This window comes from Gastrolobium bilobum, unplaced genomic scaffold (genome assembly GCF_033153095.1).
Source record: "Gastrolobium bilobum isolate Gb01-03AN ecotype WA unplaced genomic scaffold, APGP_CSIRO_Gbil_v1 utg5626, whole genome shotgun sequence".
In the NCBI taxonomy this organism is placed as follows: domain Eukaryota; kingdom Viridiplantae; phylum Streptophyta; class Magnoliopsida; order Fabales; family Fabaceae; genus Gastrolobium; species Gastrolobium bilobum.
The window spans coordinates 118,300-128,620 of record NW_026899940.1 but is presented as its reverse complement, the minus strand read 5'-3'; the positions used below and the strand labels follow the sequence as shown (position 1 = coordinate 128,620).

Sequence of the window (10,321 nt, the reverse complement as noted above, 5' to 3'; positions counted from 1 at the left end):
ACCCTTATGAGAATCCATGAACTCTTCTAAGCCCTTTATAGAACAATGTCTATCCAGAAACAGCCTTTGTACAAATATTTTGGAGGAAACTTTATGAGGAACTTGCCTCAGTGCTAGTTGAAGTTGTCTCGAACTTCTCATTTACAAAAGAGGGATCCCATTCTTCCCACACCATAACCTCCCTAGCATATCTGAGAGCTTCATCAATAGTATCAGGTTCCAATCCAGTAACCAATGAAACAAACAGCTTTCTGCCAGTGAGAGAATGGAACAATCTCTTAAACTTCACAGCAATATATTGAAAAGCATGTTGAGCTAATGGAGGGCTATTGCTATTGTTATTGTTATTGTTAGGGTTACTAGCTCTGTTGTGATTGTGGCTGATAACTGGATTGAAATCACAAAACCATTCACATAGTTTCAGAGGAGCCAGATCAATCTTTTCTTTAAGTAGATCAAATTTGGTCAGTATTAAAAGAAATTTCTTGTTTTTGAAGGATGGATGAGCAACGATGTTTTCAAAGAGATGCTTAGCTGCCAACATTTTGTTGGTAGCAACTCCTGTACTGTCTACAGTGTACTCATCATAGTCAGTTAAGGCCACAGAGAACAATACAACATTGGTGTCTTCAAACATCTCCAACCACTTGCAGTTTTCTCCAAGGCTTTTAGGATGTACTCTGATCAGTTGGTATCTATAAGTAGAACACAAAGTGTGGTAAGAAAACAATTGACAACTGATAGCATGAGCTCAGCCTTATTCATACTGTGTTATCATGACATTGTGAGTCCTTTTTATTGAGTATTCTTTTCAAAAGATGTATAATGATTGAATAAAATGATGAATACTGAAAATGTGTGCATGTGTAGGTGATCTATAACAAAACATGCTTGCACACTACTCTTGCCAAATTGTTCTATTATCAAGTCTAGACTTGAGTGGTATTAGCTAGCTTTCATTTTGGAACAAAAATAAGCTTTAGTGCATGACCGTAAGCTATGAAGCACCGATACTAATTGTTTTTTTCAATGTATCCGATACGCGTATCGGAAACGCTATTGTATCGTATCGACGAATTAACGGTCGTATCGAGAACGTATCGAAAACGCCGTGTCAGAGTCGGTGCTTCATAGACCGTAAGTGAGAATTATTAGTGGAAGCTCACTGGATGTTAACTCAATTCAAAAAGTAACAAGTTCTTATGTGATAAACTGCATGAAATGACAGAGCTGACCTGAGAGAAGATTCATGTTGATATTCAGGGTACAAAGAATCCTCACTCCTTGACTTGGGAAATGAATATTCCATTGAAGTGAGGCTGTTGGGTAATGATATCCCCTCAGCATACAAGATGTCCATATCAGAAGGTTTATAGTCCATCTTGGAAATTTCGGTAGCCTGCATTCAGAGAGATAGTTAGATATCGATGAAAAGCTAGTGTTTATTGATGTGATGCACCTGCCACATTCATGGCCAAATAATTTGACAATCTAAAGGATTTAGTCATGTATTGTTGAGACAATAAATTGTTCATTGAAAAATCATGAATTAAACTAGTTTAAAGATTTTTTGTACTGCCCAGATTCTTAAAATCTCAGCACCAAATTCCCACTGAAGTGATTTAGATAGTCTCCATGCCTTGTTTAAACACAAGGCGTCCAAAAGGGGTTAAAAGAGAAAAAGAAAAGAATAAGACTGTAACAGCACTGATACAGTGATAAAGCCTTATTCAAATCCTGTGCTTGTCAATTTATTGTTTGATTTCGGCTTCTGATTTTGTGTCAAATAATTAATGATCCAAACTCCATGCCCAAACAGAAGGAACAAAGAATAGGAAAACAAATTATAAATTCAATAATCAAATTGGCTTCATTAATATAAACAAGTGAGTATGAATGATTTGGATAATCATGTCATGATGATTACATGGACAATCAAGTATTGTCTTACCCGGTCTAGAAAATAGTTTGCACTTCTAGGTAGCAATTTGAGTTCATTTCTCCTGTTGTATGTGGCCTGAATGGCCTCATCCCTCCACAAATCCTCCACAAGTGGCCCATATTCACGTGTAGCAGCTGGAAATATTGCATCCAGGTTACCTGACCCCATGTATTTAAGTAGCCAATCTGAGAAATCTCTCAGTCGTGGGCCAATGGAATAGAGTGTTGAAGCAACACTATCACTGGTATTCCCTGCTGAGAACTAAAATTAATTACTTTCTCTCCATAACATACATAAATTTCCATGTAATGGCAGACAAGCTTCTTCTATCAGCTAATTAACAAGGGTCTACCGTCTTTTAGGAGCAATGTGAAAAAATAATCACAAAACTAAAGGTAAGATTTTTTTTTACAAGAATCAAAATCACAGTATACAAAGGCCCCAACAAAGTCATGAAGGTAATGGAAGTGTCAAAAGCATCAGTCCTCCACCAATACAAAATCATATAAACTACATATCATAGAAAAAGGAAAGCCCTGCATCCATTGCAGTTTGCAAGGGACTAAAAAAACATAGATTAACTGTTTTGTAGTTGAAAAAAGGAGGAAAATCATAGAAAAGTTGACAATTTTCCTGCTCTTGTTTTGAACATTGTTAAAGGAAGGTTGAATGGATAGGACAACTTATTTTACAGTCTACACTATCCAGAAAATTTTGAATAGGGAAAGTGTTCAAAACAATGCTGCCCATTATTTCATCCATAGTCCAAACAGAAGCAGGCCTGGATTGACTTTTTTATCTGAGGAAAAAAAATTACCAGATGAAGTGGATTCATCAACAGACCATCTTTTACTATTCTCCAGCAAACTCTCTTCTTCGAAATTTTCACGCCCCTCCAGCAGGATACCAAGGTAGGTAAAAAGATTGCTTTGGATCACCAACTTGATATTTTGGAGCTCATTTTCGGAGAAAGGAACATTATATATAAGCTTGGCCTGAGAAAAATGATTCAGTTCTTAGTGTCACACAATGTCAAGGTTCTAATTAAAAACAAAGAGTAATTCAGACCTGCACTCAAATATTCACCACAAGAGGAAAGAAACTACAAACTTTGACAACTTATAACTTATATCAAGAAGAAACTTTTAAGATACAGATTAAGCACTCAAAACTAATGTGACTGATAAGAATCCACAACTGAAGTTCTTATGCGCCAACATTGAAATTACACACAAGAACACACTCATAAATTAAGCATTTCTACTCAAAAGTCAAAACTAACAAGGCTTAAGTCTGCCGGACAACTCCATATTTAGTTCTCCTATATCCAAAACTATATTGATAGGACATAACATAACCCGTATTATGACACGAGAAGTAAATTTAAGAGCTGAAATTTGTGAAGACAATACAATACCATCATCTGCACTTTCACAGCTATGCACATGATCTATAAATGAGTTATGGAGAGGTGAAAATTAGAAAAAGAATTGAGCTATCCTTCAGCATTTAAAATAACAGCATACGTCATTTAATTTACTGGTATCACATGTTCTTTGCTAGATCATTAAGCATGCATGCATACCAATACAAGTGCATGGAAAAAAAAAAATTGAGTTCTCTCAAGGAGTATCCTACCTCTTTGAATATAGTACATGCTCCAGAATTGACAGGACCAACAAGTAGAAATTTGTGAAGTGTTTTATGTTGAATGTTGTCTTCATTAACTTTATTCGCTATTTCGCCTTCCCCAGAAGGAGACAGAGACTTTGAAGGAACTGGCAGAGACAGAATTGCACAAGCCAACTTTGCTCGATTCTGCAAAAGGGAAACCCATAATTATTGATGACACGTTTTAATACTCCTGTATCACATACTACACCCATTACAATTAAAAACACATCCACTCGCTTAAGTCCATGTATTTCTAATTTTAGTAAGTATGGTAATGTACTATATAGAGGGCAAGAGCATCGATAAGATTGTTCCTTGTGACCGAAACGTCACAGATTTGAGTATGGGAAACTGTTTCTTTGCAAAAATACAAAGATAAGACTGCATATAATCAACCCTAACTCCTACCCTCGCAAGTTGGGAAGCCTTATGCACCGTGGTTAGTCCTTTATAGTATGTACTATAAGAAAAAAAAAAAAACCACTCCCCGTTAAACACGACTAGCAAGTGTGGGGTGGAGGAAATCCTTGTACGCAGCCTTACTCTTGCATAATTGCAAAGAGGTTGTTTCCTGGATTCGAACCCATGACCTTTCAGTCATGAAGGAACTGTTTTACCACTGCTCCGATTCGCCCCCACTATAGGAGTACTAAAAATTAATGGAATCTCAACAATGATCACCTTATCCCATATACGCCCCCTGTCATTCTTCTGTCCCTCCTCCTGGCATGACCCATCAGCATTCACCCACAAGTTGAGAGTTCCTACACACGGCACTCCTGCCAGCTGCAAAAAACAATGTAATGTAACATTTAATACAAAACCATTTGCAATAAAATATGACAGTGTCCATAGCTCAACAACCTTCAGTATCCACAGCTCTTTCTTTGTAATCTCGCGACCATTTATGGTCACTTTTGTGTTTCCATTGCTTGCATTTTCCTTCAACCGACCCCCAACATCCAATTGGGGGGTTATGATTTCACAAGGAGGTTGACCTTCCTGTATAATCAAGCAATACAGCAGATTAGAGCTTCATTCGGAAAAACACATTAAATGAGGTGAAAGATTCATGAATGAGATTTTTATGTGAAATTATCAATGAAGGCTCATTCCCCAATTTTCCAGCCTCATTGTATAAGGCATGTAGAAAGGGACCCTGGGCACAACAGTTGTCGCCACCACATGACAGGAGAACTCGTCACCACTTAGTCGGTGATACTATATAAGAAATCAATTGAACCTAAAAAATTAAGCCAGTTATATTAATAGTTTTATATTTCTCTAATACTGTAGCATGCATCTGGTAGCTCCATTGTCTAAGACATGCTAAACTAATCTTAGAGATGTGTCCATGGAGAGGTTGAGATTAAATAGATAATAATAAGTACTTGCTGAGGTTAATTTTTCACCTTTCCCCAAAATCCAGATGATTGATCATACCAATAGGATCCGGGTTGTAGTTGCTTTGGTGGGTTTGGACAGTTGAGGAGCAACATGAGCTGTTTCCTATTAAGAGGTCCCAAGTTCACATGAACAAGCTCTGGTGGTATTTGATTTGCTTCACAAGACCTCTCATCTTGCATTATTTGAGCCACCAAGAACTCAGACAGCAACTTCTTGAGCATCCGAGAACATTTCCCAAGCTTCCACCGCTTGTTCTCATCAATTCTGTATCCAATGCAAGTAACACATTTTCTTCCCTGTGGCATTGACCCCATTGCCCTTATGACACAGCTGCGGCAATACTTTGCACCACAAACAATGCAAACCTCCTTCTCAGTGAGACGATTCCCTTTAAGGCACCGATAGCAAGAACCTTTCTTCCCAGGTCTCACAGCTTGTGGCTTCGCAGGGACACTTCCCACTTGAGAATCACCAAACTCCTCATTATCTGGATCTACCATGTAACTTGACTCAGGATCAAGAAAGGTCACAGCAGAAAGACGCTTGACATGTTTTGGGCTTGGAGTTTCACTGTTACGTTCATTTTCTCTGAGAGAACAAATCTCTGAAGAACCAGAAAGAGAACTTGAACTTGAACCTGATTCTGTGTTGTCAGAATTACTGTTAAACCCTCTGCCATCTCTATCATCACCAACAACCCCAGGTGCTTCCAAAGTGCCTGTACTCTTATGCAAATCAAAAGCAGTGTTTGATGATCCAAGTGCACCAGTATCCAAATTTGAAGACACAACAGAATCCTTGTGATTCTTTTTGTGATGAGTTTTGGAAAGAGGTTGGATAACTGGCACAGAGAAATCATGAGACTGAGAAGGAGCAATAGTTGCAACTGGGATTTGGTCAATTTCAAAAGCAGAAACTTCAGGGATGGAGTAACTGAGAGGAGGGCCAGTGTACACCATTGCAAGGGAGTTCTCATAGCTGCTTATGCTATCTTCGATTTCCGCAGGAACAAGAGGCGCTGAAGGCCTCAATTTCCTTAGAAGAGAAGCCATTTTCCGCTGTCCAAATTCCATGCCAACCCAAAAATAGAACCCACCAACCCATCTCAAAAGAACCAGTTTTGGGAAAACCCATGAAGCAAAAGATGCAATATCAGCACCCCATGAATAGAAAACCAGGAAACAAAGACTAAAAAACTTGAGAATAGAGACAGAGAGGGAGAGAGTTTTTCCTGTGAGAGCGATGACTGGGATAAGGAGGGAAGAGAAGAGAAGAGAAGCAAAGAGGGAAGAAGAATGGTTGAATAGAACAGGTTGACCGAAGTGGAAGGGTGAGAGGAAGTTTAAGGTATCGGTAGTGGAAACGTTTGAATAATGGAAATTACTTGGAAAATGAACCAAAGGTGCCATGAATTAGAATGTTTCAAAAATTGTATCAAGCAAAGAAAGACGGTTTCTGCTTTTGCTATCCAAGGACGACAATGCGAGCGAGCTTTCGAGTTTTCATATTATATATATACATATATTTAGGGTTTAGTGTTTGTAAAACCCTTTTATAAAACTTTCAAATCTAAAAATCTTAAATCAGTGAATAAAATCAGTGAATAAAAACATTTACAACTCATCTATTATTTTAAAGGAATTCCATTCTTTGGCAAGTTTGCTGATTTGTCACTTTCTCCTTTATTTTCAGTTTTGTGTTCACACTATAAAATTTTTAAAATCTTTCCTTATTTGATAAATCAGTGAATAAAATAAATATAAAAAAAAAAATCAAATTTTCAAGATTAATTTGATGGACAAGATTTTTTGATTTAAATTAATGGTCAAGATTTGTTGTCCAAAAAAAAAATATTTACTAAATACTCGAAAGAACCCAATCTACGGTCAAGATTTGTATTAGAAAATTTACTTTTGTTTTCCAAAAAAAAATATTTCGTACTAATCAACAAAATCCCAACCTACAAAGTTCTTACTTATTTTTAAAATTTAAAGTTTGCATTTTTTTTTAACCTTGATTCAGTGTAATTCAAAAATTTATAACTTTTGAAAATAAAAATATTTTCTAAATACTCGAAAGAACCCAATCTACGGTTTGAATGTATAAAAATAATAAATTTGATTAGAACATTTGATCCTTATTTTTTGCAGTTTAAAATTTGAATTTCTATTAACCTTGATTAAGTGAAATTCAAAAAGTTTCTGATTTTTTCCATAAAAATCGCAATTATAACCACTAAAAACATCCAAACCTACAATTTAAATTTAAATCTAAAAAAAGAAAATAAATGGAATTCAAACTTTGGCAAGTTTGCTGACGTGTCGCTTTCTCCTTCACTTTCAGCTTTGTGTTCACACTAGAAAATTTTAAAAACCTTTCCTTCTTTGTTAAATCAGTGAATAAAGTAAATACAAAACAAAATCAATTTTTCAAGATTAATTCGATGGACAAGATTTGTTGTAAATGTTGGTGACAGACAACTCATTAATGTATATCTGACTGCTCTTTTAATTTCTAAATTTGAATTTGAATTTTAACTTGAAATTTTAAATTTGATTTTTGAATTCTGAATGGTGACAGGAAACTCATTTAAATCTACGGCATCGAAATCTGGATTTTCATTAACATGATTCAGTGGAATTCAAAAAGTTTCTTTTGTTTTCCAAAAAATTAACAAATTTCGTACTAATCAACAAAATCCCAACCAACAAATTTCGTACTTATTTTTAAAATTTAAAAGTTTGGATTTTTTTTAAACTTAATTCACTTTAATTCAAAAATTTACAATTTTTGAAAAATTAAAAATATTTTCTAATTACTCGAAATAACCCAACCTGCGGTTTAAAAGTATAAATTTGATTAAAATATTTGTTCCTTATTTTTGCAGTTTAAAATTTGAATTTTTATTAACCTTGATTAGGTGGAATTCAACAAATTTCTGTTTTTTTCCATAAAAAATGCAATTTAAAATAATAAAAACATCAAACCCTACAATTTAATTCAAACCTAAAAAAAAAAAAAAACTGGAATTCAAACTTTCGGTTCTGATTTTATTAAATTTAAAATTTGATTTTTTACTAATACCCTTTTTGATATTCCATAAACCCTTTTCCTTCTCCACATTTTTAACAAATATTTTTAGTGGTAGTCAAAAATTTACTTTTGGTTTCTAAAAAAAAAATATTTCGTACTAATCAACAAAATCCCAACCTACAAATTTCGTACTTATTTTTAAAATTTAAAGTTTGGATTTTTTTTAACCTTGATTCAGTGTAATTCAAAATTTTATAACTTTTGAAAATAAAAATATTTTCTAAATACTCGACAGAACCCAATCTACGGTTTGAATGTATAAAAATAATAAATTTGATTAGAACATTTGATACTTATTTTTGCAGTTTAAAATTTGAATTTCTATTAACCTTGATTAAGTGGAATTCAACAAATTTCTGATTTTTTCCATAAAAAATCGCAATTATAACTACTAAAAACATCCAAACCTACAATTTAAATTTAAATCTAAAAAAAGAAAATAAATGGAATTCAAACTTTGGCAAGTTTGCTGACGTGTCGCTTTCTCCTTCACTTTCAGCTTTGTGTTAACACTATAAAATTTTAAAAACCTTTCCTTCTTTGTTAAATCAGTGAATAAAGTAAATATAAAACAAAATCAATATTTCAAGATTAATTCGATGGACAAGATTTTTTGACTTAAATCAATGGTCAAGATATGTTGTAAATGTTGGTGGCAGACAGCTCATTAATGTATATCTGACTGCTCTTTTAATTTCCAAATTTGAATTTGAATTTTAACTTGAAATTTAAATTTGATTTTTGAATTCTGAATGGTGACAGGTAACTCATTTAAATCTACGGCATCGAAATCTGGATTTTCATTAACCTGATTCAGTGGAATTCAAAAAAATTCTTTTGTTTTCCAAAAAAAATAACAAATTTCGTACTAATCAACAAAATCCCAACCAACAAATTTCGTACTTATTTTTAAAATTTAAAGTTTGGATTTTTTTAACCTTAATTCACTTTAATTCAAAAATTTACAATTTTTGAAAAATTAAAAATATTTTCTAATTACTCGAAATAACCCAACCTGCGGTTTAAATGTATAAATTTGATTAAAATATTTGTTCCGTATTTTTTCTGTTTAAATTTTTATTAACCTTGATTAAGTGGAATTCAACAAATTTATATTTTTTTTCCATAAAAAACGCAATTTTAAATACTAAAAACATCAAACTCTACAATTTATATTCAAATCTAAAAAAAAATAACTAGAATTCAAACTTTCGGTTCTGATTTTATAAAATTTAAAATTTGATTTTTTACTAATACCCTTTTTGATATTCCATAAACCCTTTTCCTTCTCTACATTTTCAACAAATATTTTCAGTGGTATTCAAAAATTTACTTTTGTTTTCCAAAAAAAAAATTTGTACTATTGAACAAAATCCTAACCTACAAATTTCGTACTTATTTTTAAAATTTAAAGTTTGGATTTTTTTTAACCTTGATTCAGTGTAATTCAAAAATTTACAACTTTTGAAAAATAAAAATATTTTCTAAATACTCGAAAGAACCCAATCTACGGTTTGAATATATAAAAATAATAAATTTATTAGAACCTTTGATCCTTATTTTTGCAGTTTAAAATTTGAATTTCTATTAACCTTGATTAAGTGGAATTCAACAAATTTCTGATTTTTTCCATAAAAATCGCAATTATAACTACTAAAAACATCCAAACCTACAATTTAAATTTAAATCTAAAAAATGAAAATAAATGGAATTCAAACTTTGGCAAGTTTGTTGACGTGTCGCTTTCTCCTTCACTTTCAGCTTTGTGTTCACAAAACAAAATTTTAAAAACCTTTACTTTGTTAAATCAGTGAATAAAGTAAATATAAAACAACATCAATTTTCCAATATTAATTCGATGGACAATATTTTTTTATTTAAATCAATGGTCAAGATTTGTTGTAAATGTTGGTGGCAGACAGCTCATTAATGTATATCTGACTGCTCTTTTAATTTCCAAATTTGAATTTGAATTTTAACTTGAAATTTTAAATTTGATTTTTGAATTCTGAATGGTGACAGGCAACTCATTTAAATCTATCGCATCGAAATCTGGATTTTAATTAACCTGATTCAGTGGAATTCAAAAAATTTCTTTTGTTTTACAAAAAAAATAACAATTTTCGTACTAATCAACAAAATCCCAACAAACAAATTTCGTACTTATTTTTAAAATTTAAAGTTTGGCTTTTTTAACCATAATTC

General features: G+C 32.9%; 1 protein-coding gene across 1 annotated transcript; it reads right to left on the bottom strand.

Moving 5' to 3' along the window:
- Window positions 1-39: 39 nt before the first annotated feature.
- On the bottom strand, window positions 40-6,089 carry LOC133294300 (extra-large guanine nucleotide-binding protein 1-like). Its single transcript, XM_061492956.1, has 8 exons — window positions 5,029-6,089; window positions 4,481-4,618; window positions 4,298-4,402; window positions 3,581-3,760; window positions 2,760-2,937; window positions 1,952-2,193; window positions 1,236-1,399; window positions 40-695 (listed from the first exon to the last, which is right to left on the bottom strand). The coding sequence occupies exons 1-8, from the start codon at window positions 6,073-6,075 to the stop codon at window positions 92-94; spliced, it is 2,658 nt and encodes an 885-aa protein (XP_061348940.1). The 5' UTR covers window positions 6,076-6,089; the 3' UTR covers window positions 40-91.
- Between the last annotated feature and the right edge of the window lie 4,232 nt (window positions 6,090-10,321).

What these genes read in the sequence shown, in the direction of transcription:
- LOC133294300 (XM_061492956.1), bottom strand. Translation starts at nt 6,075, where the DNA reads ATGGCTTCTCTTCTAAGGAAATTGAGGCCTTCAGCGCCTCTTGTTCCT. An exon ending in GGGGGCGTATATGGGATAAG is followed by an intron (nt 3,761 to 4,297) that starts GTGATCATTGTT and finishes TCCCTTTTGCAG; the next exon opens with AATCGAGCAAAGTTGGCTTG. An exon ending in CATGTACTATATTCAAAGAG is followed by an intron (nt 2,938 to 3,580) that starts GTAGGATACTCC and finishes CATTTTTCTCAG; the next exon opens with GCCAAGCTTATATATAATGT.